General features: G+C 47.4%; 1 protein-coding gene across 6 annotated transcripts in view; it reads left to right on the plus strand.

Moving 5' to 3' along the window:
- Positions 1–27,307, plus strand: part of trim25 (tripartite motif containing 25) — a 55,196-nt gene that overhangs the window by 7,985 nt on the left and 19,904 nt on the right. Inside the window, exons 3-8 of one of the 6 annotated variants that reach the window (XM_041216985.1) lie at positions 53–286; positions 710–884; positions 2,334–2,384; positions 3,097–3,189; positions 3,547–3,615; positions 13,857–13,925. In XM_041216985.1, the coding sequence (XP_041072919.1) occupies positions 53–286; positions 710–884; positions 2,334–2,384; positions 3,097–3,189; positions 3,547–3,615; positions 13,857–13,925 (691 nt within the window). The remainder of the gene's footprint in view (positions 1–52; positions 287–709; positions 885–2,333; positions 2,385–3,096; positions 3,190–3,546; positions 3,616–13,856; positions 13,926–27,307) is intronic. The other 5 variants (XM_041216987.1, XM_041216988.1, XM_041216986.1 and 2 more) reach the window with 5 other exon arrangements.

A 27,307-nucleotide genomic window follows, 5' to 3' on the forward strand; every position in this document is an offset into this window, starting at 1 on the left:
CTATTCCAAATTATATTTACAAAACACTGAAGGTTGATGTCCTTTACATCAGGATTCTTCAGAGAAACAGAGATCATCGCTTTCTAGTGAATTCAACAACATGAAATCTCTTATAGAGAAGGAGGAGAAAATTGCGACCAACCTGATTGAAGAGGAAGAGAACAGAGCAAACAGTCAGATTGTGGCTGTGCTTGATCAGGTCAGCACCCAGCTCACTAAACTAAAGGAATACAAGGAGCAGCTGGACTCTGTATTGGCTCACACCGGAAGCATGGTATTTTGGAAGGTATTGTTCTCTTTATAACCTAATGTTTTTCTGATTTCTAACAGTCAGTGATGACAGTGTTCCCAGGGACGTGTGATGGGTGAGAACGTAGCCACACATTCATCTAAAGGAGTTTCAACATTGTTTTTAAGCAATGTCTGTGATGGTGTACAAAGTGGCTGTCCTGATAAAGCAGCATCCATTGTGAACTCCTCAGCAAAGGGTTTAACAATTAATTGACAGTGTTCTGCAAGATTGATTGCAGATCATTTTCCATTGTCAGAATGTGACCAATAGTCTGCTCGTGAACAAAAATAAGAATACCTGGAAAAACTCAGCAGGTCTGGTAGCATCTGCGGAGAGAAAGACAGCTAACGTTTCGTTACAGTCTGCTCGTGAATCTGGATTCTGCATTAAGAATTAATGCTGGTGTTTTGGTTTCAGAACATTGCTGAGCTTCCTGTAATCCCATTGGACATGGGCACACCCCCTGAACCAATAGAACTGGATTCCAGGAAGATGGAGCTTATTGGGAAAGTGGTTTCTACACTGAAGCAGGCTCTGGTTCGGCAGCTGAGGTGTTCACTGCAGCAGAGAATGCAACAACTGGAGCAGGCAGGTGAGTAAGAAACACCCCTGATTCAGACTAGCAGCTTGACAGTGATTGTCCTTTCACTTTTGCTGCCAGCTGCTCCTTTATTAGAATAGAATCAGAAAGGGCCATTTGGCCTGTCATATTCTTGTCTCACCTTCTCCCACCCCTGTCCTTTCCCCTGTTGCTCGGTAAGCCCTTTCTCCAATTCCCTTTTGAAAGCCATGATTGAAGCTGCTTCCACCACCCACTCAGGCGGTGAAGTCCAGAACCTGTGTGAAAGGCTTTCCTCAGGTTGCCATTGGTATTTTAACTTGCTAAGTTATAAATTTAATACAGTGCAGTCCTTATAGTTCCCTATTCATCGTTTAAAATAGTGCCCTAGAAGAAAAAAATAAAATTCACCAACGAATTGCCTACCTGCTCACCAAAGTGAATGTCTCTGTACCTCAGCTCGGGTCTGGTCTTTCCCTCCTGGCTCAGCTTGCTTCCTGTTTATGAAAAGACCCAGAACAGCCTCCTCCCTCATCAACAAAAGCAAAATGCTGACGATAATCTGAATTAACAAAAGGCTGAGTATCAGCATGTCTGATATCATGTGTGGAGAAACTTAATGTTTCAGGTCGGTGACCTTTCATCACATGGACTGAGGACATTCACAGGGGTCTCAGGTTCCCTACCACGTCTCCACTCATTGGACTAAACGCAAATAATCAAAAATCTTATTTAAAGCCTTTTCTTTAAAATCTCAGCAACTCCTCACCAATCGGCACATTCCCCTGTCTGACATCGCTTTGATTTTTTTTTGCTGCTCCAACCCCAATTCCTTCAGATTTGTGTTCCTTACCTCTGGGCTTTGCAAACGTCCAGTTGCCTGTGCTGTGCTGGCACCATGCCCTGGGTTATCTTTTCTTTGATTTTGGTCTCAGTGCACTCTTCCTCTCCTTGCCCACCGTCTACGTGCACCCTTCAAATCCTCAGATACCCCTAGTTCACTCCGCCATTGGCAGCCATGACTTGGGTTGACTGGGCCCCAAGCTCCAGAATTCCCTCCCTAAACCCCTCTCTGCCTTTAAGGCGTTTATTAATACCGACCTGCAGTCTGTCTCTGCTGGAAACTCCCTGGGTGCCTTGTCACTGCTGTTTGGAAGATTTTCCTGTGTTTAAGGCTCTTCGCTGCCGCACATTCGGACAATAGTACATCACTCAATATGAGGTATGTTTGTGTGTGGGTAAGGATTGTGATACAGTGATCAGGTTTCTATTCATAATGACTGCTGCAGGTAGAGGGGAAATCAGCCATGCTCCTGCTCCTGATCACTGACCAGCCACCCTTTATTGAGGGTGATGATGATGTGCGAGTACAAGGGGGAGGGAGAGGTGCAAAGGGTGAATGAGAGATGGAGTGAGAGCTGGTGTAGCACGATCCATCACAGTTCATTCCAGAGTTTAATCCTTTCTTCTCTTACTACACAGAGAAAGCCAAGTCCCGTCCGTCACCCAGTCAAAACCCGAAACTGGATGCAGGTAAGGAAGAGGGCGAAGGAGGTGACATCCTCCTCCTGCCTCCTCCCCCCGCCCCCCGCCCGCCACGCCACACCCCTTGCCGCGTCGCTGGCTGGGACAGCATTTGTTGTCCATCCTTAATTGACCTTCAGGGAGGTGGTGGTGAGCCGCCTGCTTGGTGTAGGCACACCCAGTGTTTTCAGACAGGGGTCTGTACTATTTTGAAGCAGCGATATATTTCCAGGTCAAGATGGTTAATTGCTTGGAGGGGGACTTGCTGGTGGTGGTGTTCCCATGTGTCTGCTGCCCTTTTCTCTAGGTGACAGGTTTTGGTGAGTTGTTGCAGTGCATTGTGTCGATAGTACACATTGCTGCTACTGTGCATTGGTGGAGGGAGTGAATGTTAAAGTGGTTGATGGGGTGCCAATCAGCTGGGCTACTTTGTCCTGGACAGTGTCAAGCTTCTTGAATGTTGTTGGACTGTACTCATCCAGGTAACTGGACAGTATTATGTCACACTCCTGACTTGTGCCTTGTGGATAGGCTTTGGGGAGTCAGGAGGTGAGTTACTCGCTGCAGGATTCCCAGCGTCTGACCTGCTCTTCTGGTCGCAGTATTTATATGGCTAGTCCAGTTCAGTTTTTGGTCAATGGTGACCCCCAGGATGTTGATGGTGGAGGATTCAGTGATGATGTCTGTCATGTGATGGTATTGTTTCTAATTCATTCCACAGGTTACCCCCCAGATCCAGTGGAACCATCATCTGCCAATGACCCAGAATTATCTGAAACAACCAATTCTCCTGAGGGCAAGCAAGTGAGAAAGAGTGAGTGGGGGAGTGACACCAAAGGGGTCTCAGTTTTTCACCTCGTATTTGTTTTGTGGAATGGCCCCCCACCCCATGTCAATGTGCACGTCCAGTATAGGAGGTTCTGAGCTTAGTCTCTGCTTGAGCTCAGTCAGTGGCTCACTACCCACAGTGACCCCTGAGTTGGAGAGAGGAGGAGAATCAGCCAGGGTTCCTGCTCCTGACCACTGTCCAGTCACCCTCTACCGAGAGTGAAGATGATGTGAAAGTATGAGAAGGGGGGAAAGGGTGAATGAGAGATGGAGTGAGAGCTGGTGTAGCATGATCCATCACAGTCCATTCCAGAGTTTAATACTTTCTCCTCTTGCTCCACAGAGAAAAACAAGTCCAATCCTTCGCCCGATCAAACCCAAAGACTGGCTGCAGATAACATACAGGGCCAAAGTAAGTGATATACCCCACACCCCTCACTGTAACACTCTGATATACCCCACACCCCTCACTGTAACACTCTGATATACCCCACACCCCTCACTGTAACACTCTGATATACCCCACACCCCTCACTGTAACACTCTGATATACCCCACACCCCTCACTGTAACACTCTGATATACCCCACACCCCTCACTGTAACACTCTGATATACCCCACACCCCTCACTGTAACACTCTGATATACCCCACACCCCTCACTGTAACACTCTGATATACCCCACACCCCTCACTGTAACACTCTGATATACCCCACACCCCTCACAGTAACACTCTGATATACCCCACACCTCTCACTGTAACACTCTGATATACCCCACACCCCTCACTGTAACACTCTGATATACCCCACACCCCTCACTGTAACACTCTGATATACCCCACACCCCTCACTGTAACACTCTGATATACCCCACACCCGTTGTTGTAACACTCTGATATACCCTACACCCCTCGCTTTAACTCTGTGATATACTCCACACCCCTCACTGTAACACTCTGATATACTCCACACCCCTCACTGTAACACTCTGATATACCCCACACCACTCACTGTAACACTCTGATACACCCCACACCCCTCACTGTAATGTTCTGATACACCCCACTCCCCTCACTGTAACACTGATATACCGCACACCCCTCACTGTAACACTCTGATATATCCCACACCCCTCACTGTAACACTGATATATCCCACACCCCTCACTGTAACACTCTGATATACCCCACACCCCTCACTGTAACACTCTGATATACCCCACACCCCTCATTGTAACACTCTGATACACCCCACACCCCTCACTGTAACATTCTGATACACCCCACTCCCCTCACTGTAACACTCTGATATACCCCACACCCCTCAGTGTAACACTCTGATACACCTCACACCCTTCACTGTAACATTCTGATACACCCCACACCCGTCACTGTAACACTCTGATATACCCCACACTCCTCACTGTAACACTCTGATATACCCCACACCCCTCACTGTAACACTCTGATATACCCCACACCCCTCACTGTAACACTCTGATATACCCCACACTCCTCACTGTAACACTCTGATATACCCCGCACCCCTCACTGTAACACACTGATATATCCCACACACTCGCTGTAACACTCTGATATACCCCACACCCCTCACTGTAACACTCTTATATACCCTACACCCCTCACTAAGAACTTTTTTCTTTGTTTATGGATGTGGGCATCGCTGGCTGGGACCAGCATTTGTTGTCCATCCTTAATTGACCTTCAGGGAGGTGGTGGTGAGCCGCCTGCTTGGTGTAGGCACACCCACAGTGTTTTCAGACAGGGGTCTGTACTATTTTGAAGCAGCGATATATTTCCAGGTCAAGATGGTTAATTCCATTCCATTAAGTCCATTCCAGAGTTTAATACTTTCTCCTCTTGCTCCACATGGTTGTGGGTGGCGCTGACAATGCCAGCATTTGTTGTCCATCTCTAATTACCCTTGAGCTGAGCTAGGCCATTTCAGAGTGCAGGTAAGAGTCAACAACATTGCTGTCGGCCTGGAGTCACGTGTTAGTCAGACCAGGTGAAGGTGGCAGCTTTCCTTCCCTAAAGAGCTTTAGTGAACCAGATATGTTTTTGTGACAATCGGTGATAGTTTCACCACCACTGAGACTGGCTTTTAATTCCAGATTTTTTTATTAATTGAATTTAAATTCCACCAGCTGCTGTGGTGGGATTTGAACCCATCTGCTCTGGGTATTTGCCTGGGCCTCTGGATTCCTCGTCCAGTTACATTACCACTATGCCACCATCTTCCTCCTGCTGCCCTGGTCTTCCAGGGTGCTAGTGGTTGTGGGTTTCGAAGGTGATGTTGACGGAGCCCTGGTGAGCTCCTGCAGTGCATCTTGTAATAGTTTCTTGTAGTGCAGAACTGAAAAAAAGAGACAAGCTGTCAAAGCTAAATGCTTTGGACTCATCAGGCCAGATACAAGCATACCATATTTCAAAGGGAGCAAAAATTTATACCTCATGAGAAATGGATGCTGTTTGGTTGGCAAGTGGCCTGTGGTAGTGGTGTTTCCATGGAGAATGCTCCAGGGGACTGTTGGCCTCGTGCTTTTGTTTAATTGCAAAAAGTGCAGTGTCTGGACATGTTCCTTTTGCCTGCAGAGGGCTGGTCCCTTTGTATGAATATATGTAGCTTCTAGCAAGCATAGGTGAGCCACCTTGTGAGCCCAACTTGTCTTTAATTGGATGTTGGTGTAATTCTTAGCACGCTTGGGATTGTCCAATCGCAGAACCACATCTAACCTTAGACATGGTTTTCTAAGTTTTGCAAGTACAGCTGGTTGAGTACACCAGCCGATTCTGAACAGTCAAAGGGACACGCTGTTTGATATGATCTGCCAGCTGTTGGGAACGTATGGCCTTTGCTCCTGGCATTGCACTGGCACTGAAATTAATATACCACATTACTGATTAGTGTAGAAGGCAGAACAGCTGTTTGGTTTGATGGCAGCATCCTGTTAGTGGCAAATACCACTCATGTTGCTATTGAATCTGCTAGCTTCGTCTGTTGCCCCAGTTTTGAGATACGCTACCCTTGCAGGGTAATTGGAGGTATACTGGGCACTTTTCATGTCCGAAAGTAGCGGCCTTAGGACCATGTGTGTGCATGCGTGAGACGCAGCAAGCTATGGTCTGATCAGGGTAGACATTATCTTACAGGATAGCTTTGATGTGCCCAATTTCAGCAGCTAACTTGCACGGTGAACAAATGGATCAGATCCTATTTACGAGATTACTGACATGGTCGATATTATAGCAAGTGGGGCTGTAGGAATGACAATGCGTATATTGACCAGTGAAGGTCGACAGTCGTCGAGAACTCATTAGTGGATTTCTCAACTAGCCTGTGGAGGAGAGGGAGCTCACTGGATTGCTCCATTTCAAAGGGGAAATTGAGTGCGGGATGGAGCGCATTAAGGTGGGAATGGAAATTCTTACATGCAGCTGCAGGTTCAAATATAGCAAACATATCATCTGCGTGTTGGAAATGTGTAAGGGCTAGGAGGGTAGAGTCATTACCAAAAACATGTTTCTCATGGAAACTGATGAAGATGTTAGTGAGAGCTGGACCTTGGGGGTCCCATGGCAACACCATCTATTTGGGCAAACATAGCGTCATTAAAGCTGAACTCAACTGAGTGAGTTGTGAAGTTCATAAATTCAATGAATACAGATTTGGAAAGTGGTAAATCACCTAGATAGCCATGATATACTGACATGCTGCGCATGTCTGTGGCATTGCTATCGTAAACATTTTCATTGGCTGGACAGACAGCAGTGCCCTGTTAGTGGAAAATACCACTGGACAGTGATCAAGTTGAGGAACCCTGGCTGGTTCCCCCTCTCTCCAAGCCAGGGGTTACTGGACAAGGAGGGAGCCCTGGCTGATTCCCCAACTCTATAACTCAGGGGTCACTGGACAGTATCAGAGGCAGGGACCCTGGCTGAATTCCTAGCTTTCTAGCCCAGAGGTCACTGAGGGTACCTGAGCCTCTGACTTCTGGCCCTGCACCCAAGGTCCTATTCTGGATGGCAAAAACAACCCCATGGCCATTTGAGAGCTGAGAAAACAGGACCTGGCTGGGTCAGTTTTCAGCCATCTGGACACACTGTCCAGTCCATCAAAGTTGATTTTGCAGGAGTTTTGCCTGAATGCTTGTTGGGCTAGATTCAAGAAGGACATGAGTGTTTGTTTGATGGTCCTCCCATTGAATCTGGAGGATGTAGCTGAGGCATTTCTGATGGAATTTCTCTAGCATTCTTAAGTGTCACTGATAACCAGTCCAGGTCTCACTGCAGTACAGGAGTGTGGTGACAACTGCTCTGTACTCTAGGACTTTAGTTGACTTGCGGAGATCTTTGTTGTCAAAAAACAGTTGCTCTGTGGTTTGGACAAGGCTGAGCTGGTGTGGCTGCTTCTCTGTTGGATCTCCTCGTCAGTGGTGACCTTTTGAGAGAGGTGGCTGCCAAGGTGTGGGAAATGCTCAACATATTCCAGAGTCTCTCCTTCTACATTTATGGAAGATGGAATATTTGTCTGACCAGGTGTGGGTTTACATGAGTTTTGTTCTGGCAAAATTCAAGCACAGGCTGAGTCTCTTGTATGCAGAATTGAAGAGATCGAGAGTGGCTTGCAAATCTGGTGCAGAGTGGGCAACGACTCTGCAGTCACCACAAACTGTAGATCATGTATGTCTATGGTGGTAAGTTTAATTTTGGCAGGAAGACAACTGAAATTAAAGAGTTTTCCATCTAGGCTGTATTTAATACTCACACCAGAGAGCTGTTGATCTTTGATGAGGTGAATAGCCATTGTCGGGTAGATTGTAAATGGTATGGGGGCTATCACACAGCCTTGCTTGACCCTGGTTCGGATTTTGAAAGTGTCTGTTTCAGATCTCCCACACAAGTCAGCTGTAATCATATCATCATGCAGCAGCTTCAGGAGTGTGATGAAGTTTCTTGGAGATCCAAATCTCTGGAGCACAATCCACAGAGCCTCGTGATTCACTGAGTCAAATGCTTTGCTCAGGTCAGTGAGTGCAATGAAGAGTTCCTGATGGTGTTCTTGACATTTTCTTGGATTTGTCTGGAAACAAAGACCATGTCAGAGGTTCCTCTGGAAGGTCTAAAGCCACACTGTGTCTCTGGGAGGATTCCCTCAGCCACACCCACCAGATTTGAGGACCTTAGCTGGAAGACCATTGGGGCCGCAGGCTTGCTCGCTTTCACCCGTTTGATTGCTTGTTGCAGCTCTCCCATCGATGGTGGTTCACCCATGGATTCTACCACAGGTACTGGGGGTGAGGCTGGAGATTATCAGCTGCCACTGTGGAGTTATGATTGAGGAGTTGTTGAAAGTGTTCTTCCCAGCGTTGATGGACAGTATTGTCATCATTAAGAAGAGAGACACCATCCTGCGAGTGAAGGGAATTTTGTCCATTTGACATTGTTCTATAGATGGTCCTGGTGCTTCAAAGAAGCTTTGCATGTCATGATGGTCAGCGTATTGTTGGAACTCTCGGGCTTTCTCTTCCCACCACATGTCCTTTACCTTTCGGATTTGTCTTTGGCATCAGTCTTGATCTATTGGAACACTCTCTTCTTGACTTGCAACCTTGGGTTGTTCTGCTGGGAAATGAAGGCCGCTTGGCTTTGTTCCAGGAGGTCAGTTATCTCAGCATCATTTTCATCGAACCAGTCCTGGTGACAATGATGCTCGAATCCAATGGTCTGGACACAGGAATCCAGTACGACCGACTTTATTTGATCCCACTGTTCTGGAATTGAGTTGGATGTGTGAAGATTTTCCAGATTGGTTGTGAGCTGCACTTGGAATTCCTCTCTTCAGTTGGGCTGCTTGAGGCTGAGACATTGATCTTCTTCCTCTTGGACTTTTCGCTTTTGTGATGTTTTGGTGTTAGGTGGATGTTCATCACCGGCCGAACAAGTTAAAGATCTGTCCATGAGGCATCAGCCCCTCGCATGGATCAAAGATACAGTCAGCATTTAGATCTTTGACCGGAAGAACAACATAATCCAGGAGGTGATAATGCTTTGATCTAGGATGCCACCATGTGATTTTCTAATTGTCCTTCTGGTAGAAGAGGGTGTTTGTTATAATGAGGCCTTGCACACTTTGACTGCAAGAGGGCACTATTGGCATTGGCTTTTCCCTACCCTGTTTTTCCCAATGTACCACCCCAGAGTCATGTCCAACCCTGGCATTAAGTTTCCCAGAAAAATGACCTTTCCTTCTTTTGGGATTGCAGTGAGGACTTCATCAAGGTCAGAATAGAACTTTTCCTGAACATCTTCATCGGAGTCAAGGGTCGGGCCATAAGTGCTGATGACGGTGGCATACTGATTACAGCTGAGCTGCAGGTGAAGTGTCATGACTCTTTCACCGATTCAACTGGATTGCCACCTTGACTTGACTGTGAGGCTTGAGTTCTGATGATCCTTGAACGATGCTGTCAGGAGGTCCTTGTTCCTGGTAGAGCCAGCCATAACAGCAAGGTCAGGAGAGACGCCAGACAAGGTGTGGTCCTAAAGGTCGCCAATGGTAGAACAGGCGAAGGACAGCTGAGTCACACCGGCTGCAAAGACAGAAGAAGGCTTCAGCGGTAAGGTGGTCCCAGTCACTGGCTCGACACATGATTGAAATCTGACCACCAGGATCATGTGGACAATGAGGGCATCCCAAGATCCCCACGTTGAACAAAGTCACGCACAGGCTTCTACCAGTGTCCATTTGCCAAGTCCTGTGGTGATGGAGAGTTGGCGACAGGGACAGGGCTTTGAACCTGGGAGTCCCTAGTCAAGGATCGGCACATAGGCAACAGATGCATGAAGGTCATTGGCCACCTGTGTTGGGACAGAGGTGACTTTGAACAGCAGCATCTGTGGTGGAGCAGTATTCTTCAAGATAGGAATGGCTAATATTTAAGGAACAAATGAATGCATTGCAACAGTTATACATTCCTTTCTGGCACAAAAACACAACTGGAAAAGCAGCCCAACCATGGCTAATAAAAGAAATTATGGTTAGTATTAGATCCAGCGAGGAGTCATATAAAGTTGCTAGAAAAAGTACATTGGTAGCAGCTTAGAATTCAGCAAAGGAGGACCAAGGGATTGATTTAAGAGGGGAAAAGTAGAGTATGAGAAAGTAGAAAATATCAATGGGATTAGACAAAGTCAACATGGATTTATGAGAGGGAAATCATGTTTGACAAACTTTACTGGAGGTTTTTTGAGGATGTAACTAGCAGAAGAGTTAAGGGAGAACCTTACGGTGGTGTATTTGGATTTTCAGAAAGCTTTTTATGAAGTCTCACGTAAGAGGTTAATGTGGTTTAATTTTACACATGGGATTGGGGGTAAAAGATTGCCATGGATTGAGAATTGGTCAGCAGACAGAGTAGGAATAAATGGGTCTTTTTTGGAGTGGCAGGCAGTGACTAGTGGGTACCACAGGGGTCAGTGCTTGGGCCCCAGCTATTCACAATATATATCAATGATTTGGATGAGTATTTGTAATAGTTCTAAGTTAGTCATAGGGGTCTACAGCATAGAAAAAGGCCCTTCGGCCCATCGAGTCTACGCTGGTCAAACAAGTACTTAACTATTCTAACCCCATTTTCCAGCTCTAGGCCCATAACCTTGTATGCCATGGCATCACAAGTGCACATCCAAATACTTCTTAAATGTTATGAGGGTTTCTGCCTCTACCACCCTTTCAGGCAGTGAGTCCCAGATTCCCACCACCCTCTGGGTGAAAACAATTCTTCCTCAAATCCCCTCTAAACCTCCTGTCCCTTACCTTAAATCTATGCCCCCTGGTTATTGATCCCTCCACCAAGGGGGAAAGTTCCTTCTTGTCTACCCTATCTATGCCCCTCATAATTTTATACACCTCAATCATGTCCCCATTCAATCTCCTCTGCTTCAGGGAAAATAACCCCAGTCTGTCCAATCTCTCCTCATATATCTAAAACTCTCCAGCCCAGGCAACATCCTGGTAAATCTCCTCTACACTCTCTATAGTGCAATCACATCCTTCCTATAATGCAGATTCCAGAACTGCACGCAGTACTCTAGCTGTGGCCTAACCAGCGTTTTATACAGTTCCAGTATAACCTCCCTGCTCTTGCCTTTATTAGCTGAGGCAGAGAATGTAAGTATCCCATATGCCTTATTAACCACTATCTACCTGTCCCGCTACCTTAAGGGACTGGTGGACGTGCACACCAAGGTCCCTCTGATCCTTGATACTTCCCAGGGTCGTATCATTCATCATGTATTCTCTTGCCTGGTTTGTCCTGCCCAAGTGCATCACCTCACACTTAGCACGATTAAATTCCATTTGCCACTGATCTGACCAGCCTGTCTATATCCCCTATAATCGAAAGCTACCCTCCTCACTATTTACCACCCCACCAATTTTTGTCATGCGTGAACTTACTGATCGACCCTCCTACATTCTGCTGATGACACAAAACTAGGTGGGAATGTGAGCGATGAGGGTGTTAAGAGGCTTCAAGACAATTTAGACAGGTTGAGTAAGTGGGCAAATACATGGGAGATGCAGTGTAACGTGGATAAGTGTGAAGTTATCCACTTCAATAGGAAAAACAGAATGGCAGAGTATTATTTAATTGGTGATAGATTGAGAAAAGTTGATGTACAAAGGGACCTGGGTGTCCTTGTACATCAATCACTGAAAGCAAACATGCAGGTGCAGCAAGCAGTTATGAAGGCACATGGTATATTGGCCTTCATTGTGAGAGGACTTGAGTACAGGAGCAAGGATGTCTTACTGCAGCTGTACAGGGCCTTGGTGAGACCACACCTGGAGTGTTGTGTGCAGTTTTGGTCTCCTTACCTAAGAAAGGATATACTTGCCATAGAGGGAGTGCAGTGAAGGTTCACCAGACTGATTCCTGGGATGGCAGGATTGTTGTTTGAGGAGAGATTGGGCTGACTAGGCCCTGTATTCACTGGAGTTTAGAAGAATGAGAGGGGATCTGATTGAAATGTATAAAATTCTGACAGGGCTGGACAGACTGGATGCGGGGATGATGTTTCCTGTGGCTGGGGGGGTCTAGAACCAGGGGTCACAGTCTCAGGATACGGGGTAGACCATTTAGGATTGAGATGTGGAGAAATGTCTTCACTCAGAGGGTGATGAACCTGTGGAATTCTCTACCACAGAGGCTGTGGAGACCAAGTCACTGAATATATTTAAGAAGGAAATAAATTTCTAGACTTGAAGGGGTGTGGGGAGAGAGTGGGAGTACGGTGTTGAGATGGAGGATCAGCCATGATCATATTGAATGGCAGAGCAGGCTCGAAGGGCTGAATGACCTCCTCCTATTTTCTTTATATCCTCTACTCACTCCAAATGAGAAGGGGGCTAGGAAAGGTCCTGTAAAAATGGGCTGTCCCACTTTCTCTTGGCTGGGGAACCACACCCTACGGTATCACCATCTTTGTGGTCTAAGGAAGAAAACTTTAAATTTTGCAACTTGGAATGTTAGAAGACACAGGATAATCTCAAGAGTGACTGTCCGGAAAGAAGAACAGCGATCATATCACATGAATGACCAAGACTCCAAATTGACAATGATGCCCTCAGCAAGACCCGCCTTCCTGGGGAGAGGCAGCTGAAGGAACAAGCAGGGGGATACACCCACTGGAAGGGAAAGGCTGACAGCGGCCCTCGTGTCCACAGAGATTTGTCGGTTCTACTACAGGATGCTTCACATGTTCTGTCTGCGACACAACTGACCAACATGTATAAATTTCAGTGCTAATGCAATGCCAGGCATATGTCCCAACAATTGGCTGATCAAGTCAAACAGAAGGCTCCTTCGGTTGTTCATAATAAGCAGAGTAGAGGCCACACAGCCAAACTGCATTGCAGAACCCGAAACAAAAACACCTTTTAGTTGTGATCCCTTGAATGAGCAGCACTTCAACAATCCTGAGTCTACTAATATCAATCCTGAGTCTACTAATATCAAAAACAGAATTACCTGGAAAAACTCAGCAGGTCTGGCAGCATCGGCGGAGAAGAAAAGAGTTGACGTTTCGAGTCCTCATGACCCTTCGAAGGGTCATGAGGACTCGAAACGTCAACTCTTTTCTTCTCCGCCGATGCTGCCAGACCTGCTGAGTTTTTCCAGGTAATTCTGTTTTTGTTTTGGATTTCCAGCATCCGCAGTTTTTTTGTTTTTATCTACTAATATCAATCCTGAGTCTGCTAATATCTACACTAACAACCAATTGAAGATAATTAGTCAAGCTTGTAATATAGCTCATTTACACTTGTTGGAAGCAGCATCCATTCATTCACAGGGACCCGTTCTCTGTAAACAAAAGGAATATGTTCAAACCTTGCACCTTTTAGAAATTACCCAGGAGCTTAGGGAGCCTGAAGTTCCCTATGGCGCTGGCCATTAGCAATTCCTCAACCTGTTAATCAGATAGCAGCTTTTTCTCCTGTGGTATAAATTATTGTGCTTGTTTGAAAGTTAGCATTTCAGCGTTTGTCCTGATGAGTGCAAGATGTAAAGATTCAGCAACATGTCTCTCTCCAGCAATATTGATACTTTCTCCTCTTTCCCACAGAGAAACCCAAACCTAAACAGCCACCCAATCCAATCAAAGCACCAGCTCCACCGAAAGAAGGGGACTCAAGTAAGTGACATACCCACACCCCTCACTGTAACACTCTGATATACTCTACACCCCTCACTGTAACACTCTGATATACCCCACACCCCTCACTGTAACACTCTGATATACCCCACACCCTTCACTGTAACACTCTGATATACCCCACACCCCTCACTGTAACACTGATATACCCCACATCCCTCACTGTAACACTCTGATATACCCCACACCCCTCACTGTAACACTGATATACCCCACACCCCTCACTGTAACACTCTGATATACTCTACACCCCTCACTGTAACACTCTGATATATCCCACACCCCTCACTGTAACACTCTGATATACCCCACACCCCTCACTGTAACACTCTGATATACCCCACACCCCTCACTGTAACATCTGATATACCCCACACCCCTCACTGTAACCCTCTGATATACCCTACACCCCTCATTGTAATACCCTGATATACCCCACACCCCTCACTGTAACCCTCTGATATACCCTACACCCCTCATTGTAACACTCTGATATACCCTACACCCCTCACTGTAACTCTCTGATGTACCCCACACCCCTCACTGTAACACTCTGATATACCCCACACCCCTCACTGTAACATCTGATATACCCCACACCCCTCATTGTAACCCTCTGATATACCCTACACCCCTCATTGTAACACTCTGATATACCCCGCACCCCTCACTGTAACCCTCTGATATACCCTACACCCCTCATTGTAACACTCTGATATACCCTACACCCCTCACTGTAACTCTCTGATGTACCCCACACCCCTCACTGTAACACTCTGATATACCATACACCCCTCACTGTAACACTGATATATCCCACACCCCTCACTGTAACATTCTGATATATCCCACACCCCTCACTGTAACACTCTGATAAACTCCACACCCCTCACTGTAACACTCTGATATACCCCACAACCCTCACTGTAACACTCTGATATATCCCACACCCCTTACTGTAACACTCTGATATATCCCACACCCCCACTGTAACACTCTGATATACACCACACCCCTCACTGTAACACTGATATACCCCACACCCCTCACTGTAACACTCTGATATACCCCACACCCCTCACTGTAACACTCTGATATACCCCACACCCCTCACTGTAACACTCTGATATACCCTACACCCCTCACTGTAACACTCTGATATACCCCACACCCCTCACTGTAACACTCTGATATACCCTACACCCCTCACTGTAACACTCTGATATATCCCACACCCCTCACTGTAACACTCTGATATACCCTACACCCCTCACTGTAACTCTCTGATATACCCCACACCCCTCACTGTAACACTCTGATATGCCCCACACCCCTCACTGTAACACTCGGATATATCCCACACCCCTCACTGTTACACTCTGATATATCCCACACCCCTCACTGTAACACTCTGATATAACCCACACCCCTCACTGTAACACTCTGATATACCCCACACCCCTCACTGTAACACTCTGATATACCCCAAACCCCTTACTGTAACACTCTGATATATCCCACACCCCTTACTGTAACACTCTGATATATCCCACACCCCCACTGTAACACTCTGATATACACCACACCCCTCACTGTAACACTGATATACCCCACACCCCTCACTGTAACACTCTGATATACCCCACACCCCTCACTGTAACACTCTGATATACCCCACACCCCTCACTGTAACACTCTGATATATCCCACACCCCTCACTGTAACACTATGATATACCCCACACCCCTCACTGTAACACTCTGATATACCCTACACCCCTCACTGTAACACTCTGATATACCCCACACCCCTCACTGTAACACTCTGATATACCCTACACCCCTCACTGTAACACTCTGATATATCCCACACCCCTCACTGTAACACTCTGATATACCCTACACCCCTCACTGTAACTCTCTGATATACCCCACACCCCTCACTGTAACACTCTGATATGCCCCACACCCCTCACTGTAACACTCTGATATATCCCACACCCCTCACTGTTACACTCTGATATATCCCACACCCCTCACTGTAACACTCTGATATACCCCACACCCCTCACTGTAACACTCTGATATACCCCACACCCCTCACTGTAACACTCTGATATACCCCAAACCCCTTACTGTAACACTCTGATCTATCCCACACCCATAACTGTAACACTGATATATCCCACACCCCTCACTGTAACACTCTGTTATATCCCACACCCCTCACTGTAACACTCTGATAAACCCCACACCCCTCACTGTAACACTCTGATAAACCCCACACCCCTCACTGTAACACTCTGATATACCCCACACCCCTCACTGTAACACTCTGATATATCCCACACCCCTTACTGTAACACTCTGATATATCCCACACCCCCACTGTAACACTCTGATATACACCACACCCCTCACTGTAACACTGATATACCCCACACCCCTCACTGTAACACTCTGATATACCCCACACCCCTCACTGTAACACTCTGATATACCCCACACCCCTCACTGTAACACTCTGATATACCCCACACCCCTCACTGTAACACTCTGATATACCCCACACCCCTCACTGTAACACTCTGATATACCCTACACCCTTCACTGTAACACTCTGATATATCCCACACCGCTCACTGTAACACTCTGATATACCCTACACCCCTCACTGTAACTCTCTGATATATCCCACACCCCTCACTCTAACACTTTGATATACCCCACACCCCTCACTGTAACACTCTGATATACCCCACACCCCTCACTGTAACACTCTGATATACCCCACACCTCTCTCTGTAACACTGATATACTCTACACCCCTCACTGTAACACTCTGATATACTCTACACCCCTCACTGGAACACTCTGATATACCCTACACCCCTCACTGTAACACTCTGATATACCCCACACCCCTCACTGTAACACTCTAATATACCCTACACCCCTCACTGTAACACTCTGATATACCCCACACCCCTCACTGTAACACTCTGATATACCCTACACCCCTCACTGTAACACTCTGATATACCCTACACCCCTCACTGTAACACTCTGATATATCCCACACCCCTCACTGTAACACTCTGATATACCCCACACTCCTCACTGTAACACTCTGATATACCCCTCACTGTAACACTCTGATATATCCCACACCCCTCACTGTAACACTCTGATATACCCCACACTCCTCACTGTAACACTCTGATATACCCCTCACTGTAACACTCTGATATACCCCACACCCCTCACTGTAACACTCTGATATACCCTACACCCCTCACTGTAACTCTCTGATATATCCCACACCCCTCACTGTAACACTCTGATATACCCTACACGCCTCACTGTAACACTCTGATATACCCCGCACCCCTCACTGTAACACTCTGATATACCCCACACCCCTCACTGTAACACTCTGATATACCCCACACCCCTCACTGTAACACTCTGATATACCCCACACCCCTCACTGTAACACTCTGATATACCCCACACCCCTCACTGTAACACTCTGATATACCCCACACCCCTCACTGTAACACTCTGATATACCCCACCCCTCACTGTAACACTCTGATATATCCCACACCCCCACTGTAACACTCTGATATACCCCACATCCCTCACTTTCATCCTCTGATATACCCACACCCCTCACTGTAACACTCTGATATACCCCAAACCCCTTACTGTAACACTCTGATATATCCCACACCCCTTACTGTAACACTCTGATATATCCCACACCCCCACTGTAACACTCTGATATACACCACACCCCTCACTGTAACACTGATATACCCCACACCCCTCACTGTAACACTCTGATATACCCCACACCCCTCACTGTAACACTCTGATATACCCCACACCCCTCACTGTAACACTCTGATATATCCCACACCCCTCACTGTAACACTATGATATACCCCACACCCCTCACTGTAACACTCTGATATACCCTACACCCCTCACTGTAACACTCTTATATACCCCACACCCCTCACTGTAACACTCTGATATACCCTACACCCCTCACTGTAACACTCTGATATATCCCACACCCCTCACTGTAACACTCTGATATACCCTACACCCCTCACTGTAACTCTCTGATATACCCCACACCCCTCACTGTAACACTCTGATATGCCCCACACCCCTCACTGTAACACTCTGATATATCCCACACCCCTCACTGTTACACTCTGATATATCCCACATCCCTCACTGTAACACTCTGATATAACCCACACCCCTCACTGTAACACTCTGATATACCCCACACCCCTCACTGTAACACTCTGATATACCCCACACCCCTTACTGTAACACTCTGATATATCCCACACCCCCACTGTAACACTCTGATATACACCACACCCCTCACTGTAACACTGATATACCCCACACCCCTCACTGTAACACTCTGATATACCCCACACCCCTCACTGTAACACTCTGATATACCCCACACCCCTCACTGTAACACTCTGATATATCCCACACCCCTCACTGTAACACTCTGATATACCCCACACCCCTCACTGTAACACTCTGATATACCCTACACCCCTCACTGTAACACTCTGATATACCCCACACCCCTCACTGTAACACTCTGATATACCCTACACCCTTCACTGTAACACTCTGATATATCCCACACCCCTCACTGTAACACTCTGATATACCCACACCCCTCACTGTAACACTCTGATATATCCCACACCCCTCACTGTAACACTCTGAGGTACCCCACACCCCTCACTGTAACACTCTGATATACCCCACACCCCTCACTGTAACACTCTGATATACCCCACATCCCTCACTTTAATCCTCTGATATACCCACACCCCTCACTGTAACACTCTGATATACCCCACACCCCTCACTGTAACACTCTGATATACCCTACACCCCTCACTGTAACACTCTGATATACTCCACACCCCTCACTGTAACACTCTGATATACCCCACACCCCTCACTGTAACACTCTGATATACCCCACACCCCTCACTGTAACACTCTGATATACCCCACACCCCTCACTGTAACACTCTGATATACCCCACACCCCTCACTGTAACACTCTGATATACCCACACCCCTCACTGTAACACCCCAATATACCCACACCCCTCACTGTAACACTCTGATATACCCCACACCCCTCACTGTAACACTCTGATATACCCACACCCCTCACTGTAACACTCTGATATACCCCACACCCCTCACTGTAACACTCTGATATATCCCACACCCCTCACTGTAACACTCTGATATACCCCACACCCCTCACTGTAACACTCTGATATACCCACACCCCTCACTGTAACACTCTGATATATCCCACACCCCTCACTGTAACACTCTGATATACCCCACACCCCTCACTGTAACACTCTGATATACCCCACACCCCTCACTGTAACACTCTGATATACCCCACACCCCTCACTGTAACACTCTGATATACCCTACACCCCTCACTGTAACACTCTGATATACCCTACACCCCTCACTGTAACACTCTGATATACCCCACACCCCTCACTGTAACACTCTGATATACCCTACACCCCTCACTGTAACACTCTGATATATCCCACACCCCTCACTGTAACACTCTGATATATCCCACACCCCTCACTGTAACACTCTGATATACCCCACACCCCTCACTGTAACACTCTGATATACCCCACACCCCTCACTGTAACACTCTGATATACCCCACACCCCTCACTGTAACACTCTGATATATCCCACACCCCTCACTGTAACACTCTGATATATCCCACACCCCTCACTGTAACACTCTGATATATCCCACACCCCTCACTGTAACACTCTGATATATCCCACACCCCTCACTGTAACACTCTGATATACCCCACACCCCTCACTGTAACACTCTGATATACCCCACACCCCTCACTGTAACACTCTGATATATCCCACACCCCTCACTGTAACACTCTGATATATCCCACACCCCTCACTGTAACACTCTGATATACCCCACAGCCCTCACTGTAACACTCTGATATACCCACACCCCTCACTGTAACACTCTGATATACCCCACACCCCTCACTGTAACACTCTGATATACCCCACACCCCTCACTGTAACACTCTGATATACCCCACACCCCTCACTGTAACACTCTGATATACCCCACACCCCTCACTGTAACACTCTGATATACCCCACACCCCTCACTGTAACACTCTGATATACCCACACCCCTCACTGTAACACTCTGATATACCCACACCCCTCACTGTAACTCTCTGATATACCCCACACCCCTCACTGTAACACTCTGATATGCCCCACACCCCTCACTGTAACACTCTGATATATCCCACACCCCTCACTGTAACACTCTGATATATCCCACACCCCTCACTGTAACACTCTGATATACCCCACACCCCTCACTGTAACACTCTGATATACCCCACACCCCTCACTGTAACACTCTGATATACCCCACACCCCTTACTGTAACACTCTGATCTATCCCACACCCATAACTGTAACACTGATATATCCCACACCCCTCACTGTAACACTCTGTTATATCCCACACCCCTCACTGTAACACTCTGATAAACCCCACACCCCTCACTGTAACACTCTGATAAACCCCACACCCCTCACTGTAACACTCTGATATACCCCACACCCCTCACTGTAACACTCTGATATATCCCACACCCCTTACTGTAACACTCTGATATATCCCACACCCCTCACTGTAACACTCTGATATACACCACACCCCTCACTGTAACACTGATATACCCCACACCCCTCACTGTAACACTCTGATATACCCCACACCCCTCACTGTAACACTCTGATATACCCCACACCCCTCACTGTAACACTCTGATATACCCCACACCCCTCACTGTAACACTCTGATATACCCCACACCCCTCACTGTAACACTCTGATATACCCTACACCCTTCACTGTAACACTCTGATATATCCCACACCGCTCACTGTAACACTCTGATATACCCTACACCCCTCACTGTAACTCTCTGATATATCCCACACCCCTCACTCTAACACTTTGATATACCCCACACCCCTCACTGTAACACTCTGATATACCCCACACCCCTCACTGTAACACTCTGATATACCCCACACCTCTCTCTGTAACACTGATATACTCTACACCCCTCACTGTAACACTCTGATATACTCTACACCCCTCACTGGAACACTCTGATATACCCTACACCCCTCACTGTAACACTCTGATATACCCCACACCCCTCACTGTAACACTCTAATATACCCTACACCCCTCACTGTAACTCTCTGATATACCCCACACCCCTCACTGTAACACTCTGATATACCCTACACCCCTCACTGTAACACTCTGATATATCCCACACCCCTCACTGTAACACTCTGATATACCCCACACCCCTCACTGTAACACTCTGATATACCCCTCACTGTAACACTCTGATATACCCCACACCCCTCACTGTAACACTCTGATATATCCCACACCCCTCACTGCAACTCTCTGATATACCCCACACCCCTCACTGTAACACTCTGATATACCCTACACCCCTCATTGTAACACTCTGATAAATCCCACACCCCTCCCTGTAACACTCTGATATACCCCACACCCCTCACTGTAACACTCTGATATACCCCACACCCCTCACTGTAACACTCTGATATACCCCACACCCCTCACTGTAACACTCTGATATACCCCCCCACTGTAACACTCTGTATACCCACACCCTCACTGTAACACTCTGTATACCAACCCTCCTGTAACACTCTGATATACCCCACCCCTCTACTGTAACTCTGATATACCCACACCCCTCACGTACTGTAACCCCACACCTCCTGTATCACTCTGATATCCCACACCCTCACTGTAACACTCTGATATACCCACCCCCTCACTGTAACACTCTGATATACCCACACCCCTCACTGTAGTCTGATATCCACACCCTCACTGTAAACACTCTTATATACCCCACACCCCTCACTGTAACACTCTGATATACCCAACACCCCTCACTGTAACCAAACTGATATACCCAACACCCCTCACTGTAACACTCTGATATACCCCACACCCCTCACTGTAACACGCTGATATACACCACAACCCTCAATGTAACACTCTGATATACCCACACCCCTCATTGAAACACTCTGATATACCCCACACCCCTCACTGTAACACTCTGATATACCCCACACCCCTCACTGTAACACTCTGATATACCCCACACCCCTCACTGTAACACTCTGATATACCCACACCCCTCACTGTAACACTCTGATATACCCCACACCCCTCACTGTAACACTCTGATATACCCTACACCCCTCACTGTAACACTCTGATATATCCCACACCCCTCACTGTAACACTCTGATATACCCCACACCCCTCACTGTAACACTCTGATATACCCCACACCCCTCACTGTAACACTCTGATATATCCCCACACCCCACACTGTAACACTCTGATATATACCCACACCCCTCACTGTAACACTCTGATATACCCACACCCCTCACTGTAACACTCTGATATACCCCACACCCCTCACTGTAACACTCTGATATACCCACACCCCTCACTGTAACACTCTGATATACCCCACACCCCTCACTGTAACACTCTGATATACCCACACCCCTCACTGTAACACTCTGATATACCCACACCCCTCACTGTAACACTCTGATATACCCCACACCCCTCACTGTAACACTCTGATATACCCCACACCCCTCACTGTAACACTCTGATATACCCACACCCCTCACTGTAACACTCTGATATACCCCACACCCCTCACTGTAACACTCTGATATACCCCACACCCCTCACTGTAACACTCTGATATACCCCACACCCCTCACTGTAACACTCTGATATACCCCACACCCCTCACTGTAACACTCTGATATACCCCACACCCCTCACTGTAACACTCTGATATACCCCACACCCCTCACTGTAACACTCTGATATACCCCACACCCCTCACTGTAACACTCTGATATACCCCACACCCCTCACTGTAACACTCTGATATACCCCACACCCCTCACTGTAACACTCTGATATACCCCACACCCCTCACTGTAACACTCTGATATACCCCACACCCCTCACTGTAACACTCTGATATACCCCACACCCCTCACTGTAACACTCTGATATACCCACACCCCTCACTGTAACACTCTGATATACCCCACACCCCTCACTGTAACACTCTGATATACCCCACACCCCTCACTGTAACACTCTGATATACCCCACACCCCTCACTGTAACACTCTGATATACCCCACACCCCTCACTGTAACACTCTGATATACCCCACACCCCTCACTGTAACACTCTGATATACCCCACACCCCTCACTGTAACACTCTGATATACCCCACACCCCTCACTGTAACACTCTGATATACCCACACCCCTCACTGTAACACTCTGATATACCCCACACCCCTCACTGTAACACTCTGATATACCCCACACCCCTCACTGTAACACTCTGATATACCCCACACCCCTCACTGTAACACTCTGATATACCCCACACCCCTCACTGTAACACTCTGATATATCCCACACCCCTCACTGTAACACTCTGATATATCCCACACCCCTCACTGTAACACTCTGATATACACCACACCCCTCACTGTAACACTCTGATATACCCTACACCCCTCACTGTAACACTCTGATATACCCCACACCCCTCACTGTAACACTCTGATATACCCCACACCCCTCACTGTAACACTCTGATATATCCCACACCCCTCACTGTAACACTCTGATATATCCCACACCCCTCACTGTAACACTCTGATATACCCCACACCCCTCACTGTAACACTCTGATATACCCACACCCCTCACTGTAACACTCTGATATACCCCACACCCCTCACTGTAACACTCTGATATACCCCACACCCCTCACTGTAACACTCTGATATACCCCACACCCCTCACTGTAACACTCTGATATATCCCACACCCCTCACTGTAACACTCTGATATACCCCACACCCCTCACTGTAACACTCTGATATATCCCACACCCCTCACTGTAACACTCTGATATACCCCACACCCCTCACTGTAACACTCTGATATACCCACACCCCTCACTGTAACACTCTGATATATCCCACACCCCTCACTGTAACTCTGATATACCCCACACCCCTCACTGTAACACTCTGATATACCCCACACCCCTCACTGTAACACTCTGATATACCCCACACCCCTCACTGTAACACTCTGATATACCCCACACCCCTCACTGTAACACTGATATATCCCCCACTCCTCACTGTAACACTGAAATATCCCACACCCCTCACTGTAACACTCTGATAAACCCCACACCCCTCACTGTAACACTCTGATATATCCCACACCCCTCACTGTAACACTCTGATATACCCCACACCCCTCACTGTAACACTCTGATATACCCCACACCCCTCACTGTAACACTCTGATATACCCCACACCCCTCACTGTAACACTCTGATATACCCCACACCCCTCACTGTAACACTCTGATATACCCCACACCCCTCACTGTAACACTCTGATATATCCCACACCCCTCACTGTAACACTCTGATATACCCCACACCCCTCACTGTAACACTCTGATACACCCCACACCCCTCACTGTAACACTCTGATATACCCTACACCCCTCACTGTAACACTCTGATATACCCCACACCCCTCACTGTAACACTCTGATATACCCACACCCCTCACTGTAACACTCTGATATACCCCACACCCCTCACTGTAACACTCTGATATACCCCACACCCCTCACTGTAACACTCTGATATACCCCACACCCCTCACTGTAACACTCTGATATACCCACACCCCTCACTGTAACACTCTGATATACCCCACACCCCTCACTGTAACACTCTGATATACCCCACACCCCTCACTATAACACTCTGATATACCCCACACCCCTCACTGTAACACTCTGATATACCCCACACCCCTCACTGTAACACTCTGATATACCCACACCCCTCACTGTAACACTCTGATATACCCCACACCCCTCACTGTAACACTCTGATATACCCCACACCCCTCACTGTAACACTCTGATATACCCCACACCCCTCACTGTAACACTCTGATATACCCCACACCCCTCACTGTAACACTGATATACTCCACACCCCTCACTGTAACACTTTGATATACTCCACACCCCTTAATGTAACACTCTGATATCACCCACACCCCTCACTGTAACACTCTGATATACCCCACACCCCTCACTGTAACACTCTGATATACCCTACACCCCTCACTGTAACACTCTGATATACCCCACACCCCTCACTGTAACACTCTGATATACCCTACACCCCTCACTGTAACACTCTGATATATCCCACACCCCTCACTGTAACACTCTGATATACCCCACACCCCTCACTGTAACACTCTGATATACCCCACACCCCTCACTGTAACACTCTGATATACCCCACACCCCTCACTGTAACACTCTGATATACCCTACACCCCTCACTGTAACACTCTGATATATCCCACACCCCTCACTGTAACACTCTGATATACCCTACACCCCTCACTGTAACACTCTGATATACCCCACACCCCTCACTGTAACACTCTGATATACCCCACACCCCTCACTGTAACACTCTGATATACCCCACACCCCTCACTGTAACACTCTGATATATCCCACACCCCTCACTGTAACACTCTGATATATCCCACACCCCTCACTGTAACACTCTGATATACCCCACACCCCTCACTGTAACACTCTGATATACCCCACACCCCTCACTGTAACACTCTGATATACCCCACACCCCTCACTGTAACACTCTGATATATCCCACACCCCTCACTGTAACACTCTGATATACCCCACACCCCTCACTGTAACACTCTGATATACCCCACACCCCTCACTGTAACACTCTGATATACCCCACACCCCTCACTGTAACACTCTGATATACCCCACACCCCTCACTGTAACACTCTGATATACCCCACACCCCTCAATGTTAAACTCTGATATATCCCACACCCCTCACTGTAACACTCTGATATACCCCACACCCCTCACTGTAACACTCTGATATACCCCACACCCCTCACTGTAACACTCTGATATACCCCACACCCCTCACTGTAACACTCTGATATACCCCACACCCCTCACTGTAACACTCTGATATACCCCACACCCCTCACTGTAACACTCTGATATACCCCACACCCCTCACTGCAACACTCTGGTATCTCCCACACCCCTCACTGTAACACTCTGGATCTCCCACACCCCTCACTGTAACACTCTGATATACCCCACACCCCTCACTGTAACACTCTGATATACTCCCACACCCCTCACTGTAACACTCTGATATACCCCACACCCCTCACTGTAACACTCTGATATACCCCACACCCCTCACTGTAACACTCTGATATATCCCACACCCCTCACTGTAACACTCTGATATACCCACACCCCTCACTGTAACACTCTGATATACCCCACACCCCTCACTGTAACACTCTGATATACCCCACACCCCTCACTGTAACACTCTGATATACCCCACACCCCTCACTGTAACACTCTGATATATCCCACACCCCTCACTGTAACACTCTGATATACCCACACCCCTCACTGTAACACTCTGATATACCCCACACCCCTCACTGTAACACTCTGATATACCCCACACCCCTCACTGTAACACTCTGATATACCCCACACCCCTCACTGTAACACTCTGATATACCCTACACCCCTCACTGTAACACTCTGATATACCCACACCCCTCACTGTAACACTCTGATATACCACACACCCCTCACTGTAACACTCTGATATTCCCACACCCCTCACTGTAACACTCTGATATACCCCACACCCCTCACTGTAACACTCTGATATACCCCACACCCCTCACTGTAACACTCTGATATACCCACACCCCTCACTGTAACACTCTGATATACCCCACACCCCTCACTGTAACACTCTGATATACCCCACACCCCTCACTGTAACACTCTGATATACCCACACCCCTCACTGTAACACTCTGATATACCCCACACCCCTCACTGTAACACTCTGATATACCCACACCCCTCACTGTAACACTCTGATATATCCCACACCCCTCACTGTAACACTCTGATATACC

Source organism: Carcharodon carcharias, chromosome 22 (assembly GCF_017639515.1).
Source record: "Carcharodon carcharias isolate sCarCar2 chromosome 22, sCarCar2.pri, whole genome shotgun sequence".
NCBI classification, from domain to species: Eukaryota; Metazoa; Chordata; class Chondrichthyes; order Lamniformes; family Lamnidae; genus Carcharodon; species Carcharodon carcharias.